Source organism: Oncorhynchus keta, chromosome 23 (genome assembly GCF_023373465.1).
Source record: "Oncorhynchus keta strain PuntledgeMale-10-30-2019 chromosome 23, Oket_V2, whole genome shotgun sequence".
NCBI classification, from domain to species: domain Eukaryota; kingdom Metazoa; phylum Chordata; class Actinopteri; order Salmoniformes; family Salmonidae; genus Oncorhynchus; species Oncorhynchus keta.
This window is the reverse complement of record NC_068443.1, coordinates 7,478,319-7,492,534: the sequence shown is the minus strand read 5'-3', so window position 1 is coordinate 7,492,534 and position 14,216 is coordinate 7,478,319. Positions and strand designations below refer to the sequence as shown.

Below are 14,216 nucleotides of genomic sequence, written 5' to 3'. Positions count from 1 at the left end.
GGTTGGAACCTAAAATCTCCAATTTGGACTAAGACTAAAAGGACCGGTCTAATGTCCATTGCTCGTGATTCTTGGCCCAGCAAGTCTCTTCCTCTTCTTTAGTAGTGGTTTCTTTGAAGCAATTCGAGATGTGTCTAACTTGAACTAAGCATTTATTTGGGATGCAATTTCTGAGGATGGTAACTCTAATGAACTTATCCTCTGCAGCAAAGGTAACTCTGAGTCTTCCTTTCCCGTGGCAGTCCTCATGTGAGCCAGTTTCATCATAGCGCTTGATGGTTTTTGCAACTGCACTTGAAGAAACTTTTAAAGTTATTTAAATTTTCCACATTGACTGACCTTGTCTTACATTAATGATGGACTGTCGTTTCTCTTTGCTTATTTGAGCTGTTCATGCCATAATACGGACTTGGTCTTTAACCAAACAGGGTTGTCTTCTATATACCACCCCTACCTTGTAACACAAGTGATTGCCTCAAACACGTCGAGGAAAGAAATTCCAGAAATGAACCTTAACACGGCAGACCTGTTAATTGAAATGCATTCCAGGTGACTTCCTCGTGAAGCTGGTTGAGAGAATGCCAAGAGTATACAAAGCTGTCATCAAGGCAAAGGGTGGCTACTTTGAAGAATCTCAAATAAGATTTATTTTTATTTGTTTAACACTTTTTGGTTACTACATGATTCCATATGTGTTATTTCATAGTTGAGGTCTTCACTATTTTATTATAGAATGTAGAAAATAGTAAACATAGATGACTAACAGGACTCGTTTTGAAGCTACTGTGCCTCCATCTTCATACTACCCCACCATTGTGTTGAATCCACCGTGCCTCCATCTTGGCTCTCCCCCACCACTGTAAGAACTATTTTGGAAACTATAGAATTGCATTTTATGATTTTTTTTTGTTGTTGCAATGTTTATTATATTAGAGACACCTTAATGCATAGTTTTAAATTATATTATGCGAGCTAAATAAAAAAGATACGAAAATATGAATGGAAAATTCAACACCCTACAACATTGCAGTTTGGTCTTGATCGGATATAGCTTCAGAGAAACTGCGCAATGAGTGCACAGAAAAAAATAATACCGAATGCAATTTAAATAACTGAACCGATGGTGAAGTAGTAAAAAATAATGAATTGAGATACAATAGAATTCCATTCATTCCGATGGAGGACTACTCCTTCTGGGGAGAGCCAACATGGCCGACCTATTGCGTCAAAGCCTCTCATTGGCCAATACACAGCATTAGCGATCTAATGTTTTATCTACATTCAGTGTACAAACATTAGGAACACCTGCTCCTTCAACGACAGACTGACCAAGTGAAAGCTATGATCCCTTATTAAATCCACTTCAAATCAGTGTAGATTAAGGGAGAGACGGGTTAAATAATTACTTTTAAGCCTTGAAACATGGATTGTGTATCATTCAGAAGGTGAATGGGCAACACAAAATATTTAAGTGCCTTTGAACTTAGCTGCCAGGCACACCGGTTTGTGTGTCAAGAACAGCACCCCCCCCCATGCGCAACAGTTTCCCTTGTGCATCAATGGTCCACCACCCGGCAAACCTTGTCAACAATGGGCCAGCATCCCTGTGGACCGCTGTTGACACCTTGTAGTCCATGTCCCGACTAATTGAGGCTGTTCTGATGGCAAAAGGGGGTTAACTCAATATTTGCAAGGTGTTCCTAATGTTTTCTACACCATTGCAAACAACTGACACGAATTAAACGTGTTCGATTTGCTTTGTTTGAATACTACAGTAGCGTGACAAGCTGTCTCTCTCTCACACACACACACACACACACACACACACACACACACACACACACGGCAAAATTTGAATCTAAAAGCTAAAAAAAATAATAATCTTACGTCAAACACAACACCAAACAAACTCGGATGAAGCGTGGCTCAAAGCTAACAGCTGACTTGCTAACTCGCTGTAGTCTTGTTACCTTTAACAGTAACGTTACAACTTGTACCACCTAGCAAACATTAGCTTAGCCAACAGCTGCTAGTTTGACATGGCACTAGTGAGCTGACATGTTAAACTGCCCAGCCCGGAAACAACTGGTAGCTAAACTTGATCAAATCATGCAAAACACGTCAATGTACATAGCCATTAGGCTAACGAAGAAAAATAGCAAAATATGTTAGCTAACGTTACTCACACTGCCTCCATCTTTTATGATAATTTTCTTAGCCAGAAGAACGCTGCGGTTCAGCCGCTTTTTCTTCTTCTTTTCTCCCGTCATTGTTAACTTATGTCCATTCTTGATGTCAGAGGGGTAACTTCAGTAATAAGCTCTGGAAAATGATCAATATTTGACTTCGCCTTCTCTGGCTACATAGCAAGTGATTACCCAATGCACATTTCCCCACCTCATTTTGATCCATCTTCCTGTGTAAAAAACAAACCGCCCCTCCGGTACGAGACTTAGCCCTGATTGGCAGGCGCTAAGGAGGCGGAAGAGGAACCTCTGGATTTGATAGGTTCAGTAAAAAAGTTTGTACTATCGATCACAAAATGTATTTTGTCGACATCATCTGTAAGTTTTGCCAGAACAGAGGAACATCATTTCGAAATACATGCTCTGATATTATAATTAATTGGAGGCGGCATAAAAAAACCAAGTAGTCTACAGTTACCTTTTCACCTCGTCTTCGTGTATTGGTTGTTTGGCACAGAGACATGTCCATCAAATACGTAAGTGAAAACCTAACATGCAACAATTGCATTGAGTTTACGGTGTTACAGTTCGAGGAAATCAGTCAGTTGAAATACATTCATTAGGCCCTAATCTATGGATTTCACATAACTGGGAATACAGATGCATCTGTTGGTCACAGATACCTTAACAAAAGTGGGCCTCAGGATCTCAAGATGGTATTTTTGTGCATTCAAATTGCCATCATTGTTGTCTGTAGCGTATGCCTGCCCATACCATAACCCCACCGCCACCATGGGGCACTCTGTTCCCAATGTTGACATCAGCAAACCGCTCACCCACAGACACCATACACGTGGACTGGTTGTGAGGCCGGTTGGACGTACTGCCAAATTCTCTAAAATGACCTTGTATACGGTTTATGGTAGAGAAATTAACATTAAAACCTCTGGCAACAGCTCTGGCGGACATTCCTGCAGTCAGTATGCCAATTGCACGCTCCCTCAAAACTTGAGACATTTGTGGCATTGTGTCGTGTTACAAAACTGCACATTTCAGGGGCCTTTTATTGTCCCCAGCACAAGGTGCACCTGTGTAATAATCATGCTGTTTAAATCAGCTTCTGGATATGCCACACTTGCCAGGTGGATGGAATTATCTTGGCAAAGGAGAAATGCTCACGAACAAGGATGTAAACAAAATTGGAGAGAAATAAACTTTTTGTGCGTATGGAAAATTTCTGGGATCTTTAAGTTTCAGCTCATGAAACATGGCACCAACACTTTACATTTATTTATATTTTATATTTTTTGTTGTGCCCGAGGAGTATTTCTGTCTGTCATAAAGCCCTTTTGTGTGGGAAAAACTCATTCTGATTGGCTGGGCCTGGCTCCACAGTGGGTGGGCCTGTGCCCACCCGTGGCTGCACCACTGCCCAGTCATGTGAAATCCATACATTAGGGCCTAATTTATTTATTTAAATTGACTTGATTTTCTTATAACTCAGTGAAATCTTAGAAATGGTTGCGTTTACATTTTTGCTCAGTATAATTCGGGAATGACCCCATTCATAATACACAGACATGAAAAAGTAATATACAACATTACAGATGTGAGCAGGCAGTCATTTAAATCTATGATGAGGGAGAAAGAAGGTGCATTATCTTAAAAGGTAGACTCAGAGATATGAAGTAGATGCTCAAAGTAAATAGCATTGTCGGTCAAGTTAAGCAACAACTAAGAGCATTGAAGTGAGGTTAAACTTCTCCGCTGTTTTGGTCCTGTACGCTTCACATTGTAACTATGTGAAGCAAACTCATGCAGATTCATGATTCCAGTCTTAAGAGCAAAGTCTTGCATCTCGCTCATTGCAATCTCTTCAGTGCTGCTTGTGTCTATATCATTTAGATGAGTCAACCTTTAATTGTCATGTGTTTTGGGGGGAGGGGGGTGGGGTGCTTGTGAAAATGTGAAAATATGTCAATAAATATATTGTTAATAAAAAAAGGAGGACAAAGGTGAAAATATCCATCTCAATTTCAAAGAAAACAGAAAAACACAAATATGCTGATAACCTTAAAACAATCTTGACTGTATTGTTTTCATTTGAGGTTAATTATCAATAAAATAGGACATTTATTTCACAAAGTAGAAGTAGTCCATTGCAAACAAGGAACCTGTATTATGGATTAAAATGATTTGGTCCTCGTTATACTACTGTCCACAGGTGAGACATCCAAAATACTTGGCTTTACAATAACATGAGATTGTACATGGTTAATATCAAAGGTGCATTGGTACAACAGACTGCACGGTGTCTTGTGTAATTCCATTGTGGACTACAGGAGGAGGAGGAGGGCCAATCACCCCCCACCCCCCCTCACATAGACTGAGATGTAGTGGAGCAGAACGAGAGCTTCATGTTCCCTAGTGTTCATGTCACTAAGGACCTATCATGGTTCAAACACACCAAGACTGTCTTGAAGAGGGCACGAGAACACCTATTCCCCCCTCAGGAGGCTGAAAAGATTTGGCATGGGTCCCTAGATTCTCAAAAGGTTCTACAGCTGCACCATCAATAGCATTCTGACTGGTTGCATAACCAGTGTGTATGGCCCAGTGCATCACTGGGACCGAGCTTCCTGCAATCCAGGATCTCTATACCAGGCGGTGTCAAAAGGAAGATCAGTTGGTAGAGCACGGCACTTGCCAGGGTTGTGGGTGCGATTCCCACAGTGGCCCAGTACGAACAAATATAAAAATGTATGCGCTCACTACTGTAAGTCGCTCTGAATAAGAGCATCTGCTAAATGACTAAAATGTAAAAATGTAAGTGACAGACTGTTCTCTCTGCTACCACATGGCAAGCGGTACCGTAGCGCCAAGTCTAGGACCAAAAGGCTCTTTGAGAGCTTCTACCCCCAAGCCATTAGACTGCTGAACAGTTAATCAAATGGCCACCCGGACAATTTACATATTCTGGGTGGCCATCTCTTAGTTATTCAAAAAAAATTGCACCGACTTTCTTGCACAGGCTCGATGTACCCTCACTGGACTCTAGCCACACACACTACACAAAAACTCCGACACACACACATACATACATTCACACGCTTCACATACACTGCTGCTACTCTGTTTATTATCTATGCATAGTCACTTTACCCCTACCTACATGTACAGTACCAGTCAAACATTTGGACACACCTACTCATTCAAGGGTCTTTCTTACTATTTTCTACTTGTAGAATAATAGTGAAGACATCAAAACTATGAAATAACACATGGCATCATGTAGTAACCCCCAAAAGTGTTTAAACAAATCAAAATATATTTGAGATTCTTCAAATTAGCCACCCTTTGCCTTGATGACAGCTTTGCACGCTCTTGGCATTCTCTCAACCAGCTTCACGAGATAGTCACCTGGAATGCATTTCAATTAAAAGGTGTGCCTTGTTAAAAGTTAATTTGTGGAATTTCTTTCCTTCTTAATGCATTTGAGCCAATCAGTTGTGTTGTGACAAGATAGGGGTGGTATACAGAAGATAGCCCTATTTGGTAAAAGCCAAGTCCATATTATGGCAAGAACAGCTCAAATATGCAAAGAGAAATGACAGTCCATCATTACTTTAAGACATGAAGGCCAGTCATTCTTGAAAATTTCAAGAACTTTTCAAGTTTCTTCAAGTGCCGTTGCAAAAACCATCAAGCTCTATGATGATACTGGCTCTCATGAGGACCACCACAGGAAAGGAAAACCCAGAGTTACCTCTGCTGCAGAGGATAAGTTCATTAGAGTTAACTGCACCTCAGATTGCAGCCCAAATAAATGCTTCACATAGTTCAAGTAACATACACATCTCAACATCAACTGTTCAGAGGAGACTGCGTGAATCAGGCCTTCTTGGTCCAATTGCAATAAAGAAATCACTACTAAACGACACCAATAATAAGAAGAGACAAGCTTGGGCCAAGAAACACGAGCAATGGACATTAAACGTAAGCATTTCACTGTTGTATTCGGCACACGTGACAAACTGATTTGATTTGACCAGTGGAAATCTGTCCTTGGGTCTGATGAGTTCAAATTGTAGATTTTTGGTTCCAACCGCCGTGTCTTTGTGAGACGCAGAGTAGGTGAACGGATGATCTCCTCATGTGTGGTTCCCACTGTGAAGCACGGAGGAGGTGGTGTGATAGTGTGGGGGTGCTTTGCTGGTTACACTGTCAGTGATTTATTTAGAATTCAAGGCACACTTAACCAGCATGGCTACCACAGCGATACGTCATCACATCTGGTTTGCGCTTAGTGGGAGTATCATTTGTTTTTCAACAGGACAATGACCCAAAACACACTATTTGACCAAGGAGTGTGATGGAGTGCTGCATCAGATGACCTTGCCTCCACAATCACCTGACCTCAACCCAATTGAGATGGTTTGGGATGAGTTGGACCACAGAGTGAAGGAAAAGCAGCCAATAAGTGCTCAGCATATGTGGGAACTCCTTCAAGACTGTTGCGAAGAGTGTGCAAATCTGTCCATCAAGGCAAAGGGTGGCTACTTTGAAGAATCTAAAATATATTTTTATTTGTTTAACACTTTTTGGGTTACTACGTACATTATTTAATGTGTTATTTCATAATGTTGATGTCTTCACTATTATTCTACAATGTAGAAAATAGTACAAATGAAGAAAAACTCTTGAATGAGTAGATTTGACCAAACTTTTGACTGGTCCTGTAAATATTACCTCAGTTACCTAGACTAACCCGTACCCCTTCACATTGACTTGGTATAGGTACCCCTTGTATACAGCCCCCTTATTGTGTTACTATTTCCCCTAGATTAAGTTAGCACATTTTTCTTACCTTTTAAAAACTAAGCATTTTAAGGTAAGGTCGACATCTGTTGTTTTCGGTGCAGGTGACAAACAAAATTAGATTTGATTTGAGCTTTGATCATTACACACACACACACACACACACACACACACACACACACACACACACACACACACACACACACACACACACACACACACACACACACACACACACACACACAAATGGATGTAGGAAAATATACATGATGTGCTTGGTTCTTGTTGCCATAATACAGCGCCAATGCTATCAGTCGAAGGATTAGCATCGTGTATTAGAGACACCACCTGTCGGAGGACAATATGGCCCCATCCTAGATGTCCTCTAGCCTGGTCCCAGATCTGTTTAGTGCTCTTTCCAACTCCATTGCTGTCATTGTACATGACATGATAATTCCATGTGGAGCAAAAACAGACTGGCACCCAGGCTAGTCCTCTTCCTCATCTATGAAAGGGATGTCCAGCTCTGAGAAGGTCCTGCTCCTGGTTTGGTTGTGGGCTGGGGGTTCTATCCATCTAGCTTGGTCAGTGGCTGTAGTAGTTCTCTGGGCCAGGTCAGGTGGCTTAGGAGGGCACTCCTGCCTCGGGCTCCTCCACAACAGGTTCATTCTGCCTGGTGGAGAAAGTCTGGATTATTAAGAGGCGTTGGCTAAACCACATACTGATCTGGGACCAGCTGGCTGGTTAAAACAGGGCCTGGTAGAGACACTCTGAATGAATCTAATAGCAGCTGGTCCCGGATCTGTAGGTGCTGGGAATGACAATGAGAATCAGAGGAGTTAATATAATATTAGACATTTAGGTGGTCCCGGGAATCAAATCCACTATACTGGCTCTTGCAAGCACCATGCTCTACCAACTGAGCTACACGACGCGCATACCGATCTGGGACCAGGCTCGCACAACAGGCTGATACAGTCTGCCTGCTCCTGATAATAATAATAAAAAAAAGGTTCTTCAGTCAGAAATAAGACACCAAGAAATACCATAGTTACTGTTACCTGGTTACACAAAACCCAGAAATAACATAGTTACTGTTACCTGGTTACACAAAACCCAGAAATAACATAGTTACTGTTGCCTGGTTACGCAAAAACACAGAAATACCAAAGTTACTGGCAAGGCTGTCAGTAAATCATTCACCTGGTTATGACCCACTTTAACAGGGAATACACCACTTCTTTCTTCAAATCTCTCCCGTAATATAGCCAGGAGTTGGCTAGCAGGAGATCGGTAAAAATAATTCAAATACTGTGTGTCAACCAATGTCCCAGTAAAAGAAAAACAAGACTTTATTTTCTGGGCTGTAAGTTTCTATCTGGGCTGTAACATAAAGAATAGGCTGTAACAGTGGGCTGTAACATAAAGAATAGGCTGTAACATAAAGAATAGGCTGTAACATAAAGAATAGGCTGTAATATAAAGAATAGGCTGTAACAGTGGGCTGTAATATAAAGAATAGGCTGTAATATAAAGAATAGGCTGTAACATAAAGAATAGGCTGTAATATAAAGAATAGGCTGTAACAGTGGGCTGTAATATAAAGAATAGGCTGTAACATAAAGAATAGGCTGTAACATAAAGAATAGGCTGTAACAGTGGGCTGTAATATAAAGAATAGGCTGTAACATAAAGAATAGGCTGTAATATAAAGAATAGGCTGTAACAGTGGGCTGTAAAATAAAGAATAGGCTGTAACATAAAGAATAGGCTGTAATATAAAGAATAGGCTGTAATATAAAGAATAGGCTGTAATATAAAGAATAGGCTGTAACAGTGGGCTGTAACATAAAGAATAGGCTGTAACATAAAGAATAGGCTGTAATATAAAGAATAGGCTGTAACAGTGGGCTGTAACATAAAGAATAGGCTGTAATATAAAGAATAGGCTGTAACAGTGGGCTGTAAAATAAAGAATAGGCTGGAACATAAAGAATAGGCTGTAATATAAAGAATAGGCTGTAACATAAAGAATAGGCTGTAACAGTGGGCTGTAAAATAAAGAATAGGCTGTAACAGTGGGCTGTAAAATAAAGAATAGGCTGTAACATAAAGAATAGGCTGTAACATAAAGAATAGGCTGTAAAATAAAGAATAGGCTGGAACATAAAGAATAGGCTGTAATATAAAGAATAGGCTGTAACATAAAGAATAGGCTGTAACAGTGGGCTGTAAAATAAAGAATAGGCTGTAACAGTGGGCTGTAAAATAAAGAATAGGCTGGAACATAAAGAATAGGCTGTAATATAAAGAATAGGCTGTAACAGTGGGCTGTAACATAAAGAATAGGCTGTAACAAAGAATAGGCTGTAATATAAAGAATAGGCTGTAACAGTGGGCTGTAATATAAAGAATAGGCTGTAACAGTGGGCTGTAATATAAAGAATAGGCTGTAATATAAAGAATAGGCTGTAACAGTGGGCTGTAACATAAAGAATAGGCTGTAACATAAAGAATAGGCTGTAACATAAAGAATAGGCTGTAACATAAAGAATAGGCTGTAACATAAAGAATAGGCTGTAACAGTGGGCTGTAATATAAAGAATAGGCTGTAACATAAAGAATAGGCTGTAATATAAAGAATAGGCTGTAATATAAAGAATAGGCTGTAATATAAAGAATAGGCTGTAACATAAAGAATAGGCTGTAACATAAAGAATAGGCTGTAATATAAAGAATAGGCTGTAACATAAAGAATAGGCTGTAATATAAAGAATAGGCTGTAACAGTGGGCTGTAATATAAAGAATAGGCTGTAACATAAAGAATAGGCTGTAACATAAAGAATAGGCTGTAACATAAAGAATAGGCTGTAACATAAAGAATAGGCTGTAACATAAAGAATAGGCTGTAACATAAAGAATAGGCTGTAACATAAAGAATAGGCTGTAACAGTGGGCTGTAACATAAAGAATAGGCTGTAACAGTGGGCTGTAACATAAAGAATAGGCTGTAACAGTGGGCTGTAACATAAAGAATAGGCTGTAACATAAAGAATAGGCTGTAACATAAAGAATAGGCTGTAACATAAAGAATAGGCTGTAACATAAAGAATAGGCTGTAACATAAAGAATAGGCTGTAACATAAAGAATAGGCTGTAACAGTGAGCTGTAACATAAAGAATAGGCTGTAACAGTGGGCTGTAATATAAAGAATAGGCTGTAATATAAAGAATAGGCTGTAATATAAAGAATAGGCTGTAACAGTGGGCTGTAACATAAAGAATAGGCTGTAACATAAAGAATAGGCTGTAATATAAAGAATAGGCTGTAACAGTGGGCTGTAATATAAAGAATAGGCTGTAACAGTGGGCTGTAATATAAAGAATAGGTTGTAACATAAAGAATAGGCTGTAACAGTGGGCTGTAATATAAAGAATAGGCTGTAACAGTGGGCTGTAACATAAAGAATAGGCTGTAATATAAAGAATAGGCTGTAACATAAAGAATAGGCTGTAACAGTGGGCTGTAACATAAAGAATAGGCTGTAACAATGAATAGGCTGTAATATAAAGAATAGGCTGTAACAGTGGGCTGTAATATAAAGAATAGGCTGTAACATAAAGAATAGGCTGTAAAATAAAGAATAGGCTGTAACAGTGGGCTGTAATATAAAGAATAGGCTGTAACAGTGGGCTGTAACATAAAGAATAGGCTGTAACATAAAGAATAGGCTGTAACAGTGGGCTGTAATATAAAGAATAGGCTGTAACAGTGGGCTGTAATATAAAGAATAGGCTGTAATATAAAGAATAGGCTGTAACATAAAGAATAGGCTGTAACATAAAGAATAGGCTGTAACAGTGGGCTGTAACATAAAGAATAGGCTGTAACAGTGGGCTGTAATATAAAGAATAGGCTGTAATATAAAGAATAGGCTGTAACATAAAGAATAGGCTGTAACATAAAGAATAGGCTGTAACATAAAGAATAGGCTGTAACAGTGGGCTGTAATATAAAGAATAGGCTGTAACAGTGGGCTGTAATATAAAGAATAGGCTGTAACAGTGGGCTGTAACATAAAGAATAGGCTGTAATATAAAGAATAGGCTGTAACAGTGGGCTGTAATATAAAGAATAGGCTGTAATATAAAGAATAGGCTGTAACATAAAGAATAGGCTGTAACATAAAGAATAGGCTGTAACATAAAGAATAGGCTGTAACAGTGGGCTGTAACATAAAGAATAGGCTGTAACATAAAGAATAGGCTGTAATATAAAGAATAGGCTGTAACATAAAGAATAGGCTGTAACAGTGGGCTGTAATATAAAGAATAGGCTGTAACAGTGGGCTGTAATATAAAGAATAGGCTGTAACAGTGGGCTGTAATATAAAGAATAGGCTGTAACATAAAGAATAGGCTGTAACAGTGGGCTGTAATATAAAGAATAGGCTGTAACAGTGGGCTGCAATATAAAGAATAGGCTGTAACAGTGGGCTGCAATATAAAGAATAGGTTGTAACATAAAGAATAGGCTGTAACATAAAGAATAGGCTGTAACATAAAGAATAGGCTGTAACAGTGGGCTGTAACATAAAGAATAGGCTGTAACAGTGGGCTGTAACATAAAGAATGGGCTGTAACAGTGGGCTGTAACAAAGAATAGGCTGTAACATAAAGAATAGGCTGTAACATAAATAATAGGCTGTAACATAAAGAATAGGCTGTAACATAAAGAATAGGCTGTAACATAAAGAATAGGCTGTAACATAAAGAATAGGCTGCAACATAAAGAATAGGCTGTAACATAAAGAATAGGCTGTAACAGTGGGCTGTAACATAAATAATAGGCTATAACAGTGGGCTGTAACATAAAGAATAGGCTGTAACATAAAGAATAGGCTGTAACATAAAGAATAGGCTGTAATATAAAGAATAGGCTGTAACATAAAGAATAGACTGTAACATAAAGAATAGGCTGTATTATAAAGAATAGGCTGTAACATAAAGAATAGGCTGTAACATAAAGAATAGACTGTAACAGTGGGCTGTAATATAAATAATAGGCTGTAATATAAAGAATAGGCTGTAACATAAAGAATAGGCTGTAACATAGGGCTGTAACATAAAGAATAGGCTGTAACAGTGGGCTGTAATATAAAGAATAGGCTGTAACAGTGGGCTGTAATATAAATAATAGGCTGTAACAGTGGGCTGTAACATAAATAATAGGTTGTAACAATAGGCTGTAACATAAAGAATAGGCTGTAACAGTGGGCTGTAACATAAAGAATAGGTTGTAACAGTGGGCTGTAACATAAAGAATAGTCTGTAACATAAAGAATAGGCTGTAACATAAAGAATAGGCTGTAACAGTGGGCTGTAACATAAAGAATAGGCTGTAACAGTGGGCTGTAATATAAAGAATAGGCTGTAACAAAGAATAGGCTGTAACAGTGAGCTGTAACATAAAGAATAGGCTGTAACAGTGGGCTGTAATATAAAGAATAGGCTGTAACAGTGGGCTGTAATATAAAGAATAGGCTGTAACATAAAGAATAGGCTGTAATATAAAGAATAGGCTGTAACAGTGGGCTGTAATATAAAGAATAGGCTGTAACATAAAGAATAGGCTGTAACATAAAGAATAGGCTGTAACATAAAGAATAGGCTGTAACATAAAGAATAGGCTGTAACATAAAGAATAGACTGTAACAGTGGGCTGTAACATAAAGAATAGGCTGTAACATAAAGAATAGGCTGTAACAATAGGCTGTAACATAAAGAATAGGCTGTAACAGTGGGCTGTAACATAAAGAATAGGCTGTAACAGTGGGCTTTAATATAAATAATAGGCTGTAACAGTGGGCTGTAACATAAAGAATAGGCTGTAACAGTGGGCTGTAACATAAAGAATAGGTTGTAACAGTGGGCTATAACATAAAGAATAGGCTGTAATATAAAGAATAGGCTGTAATATAAAGAATAGGTTGTAACAGTGGGCTGTAACATAAAGAATAGGCTGTAACATAAAGAATAGGCTGTAACAGTGGGCTGTAACATAAAGAATAGGCTGTAACAGTGGGCTGTAACATAAAGAATAGGTTGTAACAGTGGGCTGTAACATAAAGAATAGGTTGTAACAGTGGGCTGTAACATAAAGAATAGGCTGTAACATAAAGAATAGGTTGTAACAGTGGGCTGTAACATAAAGAATAGGTTGTAACAGTGGGCTGTAACATAAAGAATAGGCTGTAACAGTGGGCTGTAACATAAAGAATAGGCTGTAACAGTGGGCTGTAACATAAAGAATAGGTTGTAACAGTGGGCTGTAACATAAAGAATAGGTAGTAACAGTGGGCTGTAACATAAAGAATAGGCTGTAACAGTGGGCTGTAAAATAAAGAATAGGCTGTAACAGTGGGCTGTAACATAAAGAATAGGCTGTAACAGTGGGCTGTAATATAAAGAATAGGCTGTAACAGTGGGCTGTAACATAAAGAATAGGCTGTAACAGTGGGCTTTAATATAAATAATAGGCTGTAACAGTGGGCTGTAACATAAAGAATAGGCTGTAACAGTGGGCTGTAACATAAAGAATAGGTTGTAACAGTGGGCTATAACATAAAGAATAGGCTGTAATATAAAGAATAGGCTGTAATATAAAGAATAGGTTGTAACAGTGGGCTGTAACATAAAGAATAGGCTGTAACATAAAGAATAGGCTGTAACAGTGGGCTGTAACATAAAGAATAGGCTGTAACAGTGGGCTGTAACATAAAGAATAAGCTGTAACAGTGGGCTGTAACATAAAGAATAGGTTGTAACAGTGGGCTGTAACATAAAGAATAGGCTGTAACATAAAGAATAGGCTGTAACAGTGGGCTGTAACATAAAGAATAGGCTGTAACAGTGGGCTGTAACATAAAGAATAGGTTGTAACAGTGGGCTGTAACATAAAGAATAGGTTGTAACAGTGGGCTGTAACATAAAGAATAGGCTGTAACAGTGGGCTGTAACATAAAGAATAGGCTGTAACAGTGGGCTGTAACATAAAGAATAGGTTGTAACAGTGGGCTGTAACATAAAGAATAGGCTGTAACATAAAGAATAGGCTGTAACAGTGGGCTGTAACATAAAGAATAGGCTGTAACAGTGGGCTGTAACATAAAGAATAGGTTGTAACAATGGGCTGTAACATAAAGAATAGG

At 38.7% G+C, this 14,216-nt stretch overlaps 2 protein-coding genes and 1 long non-coding RNA gene across 5 annotated transcripts in view; 1 reads left to right on the top strand and 2 right to left on the bottom strand.

Moving 5' to 3' along the window:
* LOC118401755 (hippocampus abundant transcript 1 protein-like) overlaps positions 1-2,413 on the bottom strand; it is a 45,151-nt gene extending 42,738 nt beyond the window's left edge. The window contains exon 1 of the mRNA XM_052476089.1: positions 2,187-2,413. Coding sequence (XP_052332049.1) covers positions 2,187-2,270 — 84 coding nt within the window. The 5' untranslated portion in view covers positions 2,271-2,413. The remainder of the gene's footprint in view (positions 1-2,186) is intronic.
* Positions 2,414-2,534: 121 nt separating this feature from the next.
* LOC127910928 (uncharacterized) overlaps positions 2,535-14,216 on the top strand; it is a 33,698-nt gene continuing 22,016 nt past the window's right edge. For both annotated transcript variants that reach the window (XR_008076846.1, XR_008076847.1), the window contains exon 1: positions 2,535-2,722. This is a non-coding gene — a long non-coding RNA (uncharacterized LOC127910928). The remainder of the gene's footprint in view (positions 2,723-14,216) is intronic.
* LOC118401753 (unconventional myosin-IXb-like) overlaps positions 4,255-14,216 on the bottom strand; it is a 101,185-nt gene continuing 91,223 nt past the window's right edge. Inside the window, exon 41 of one of the 2 annotated variants that reach the window (XM_052476085.1) lies at positions 4,255-7,677. In XM_052476085.1, coding sequence (XP_052332045.1) covers positions 7,493-7,677 — 185 coding nt within the window. In that variant the 3' untranslated portion in view covers positions 4,255-7,492. The remainder of the gene's footprint in view (positions 7,678-14,216) is intronic. The other variant, XM_052476086.1, reaches the window with a different exon arrangement.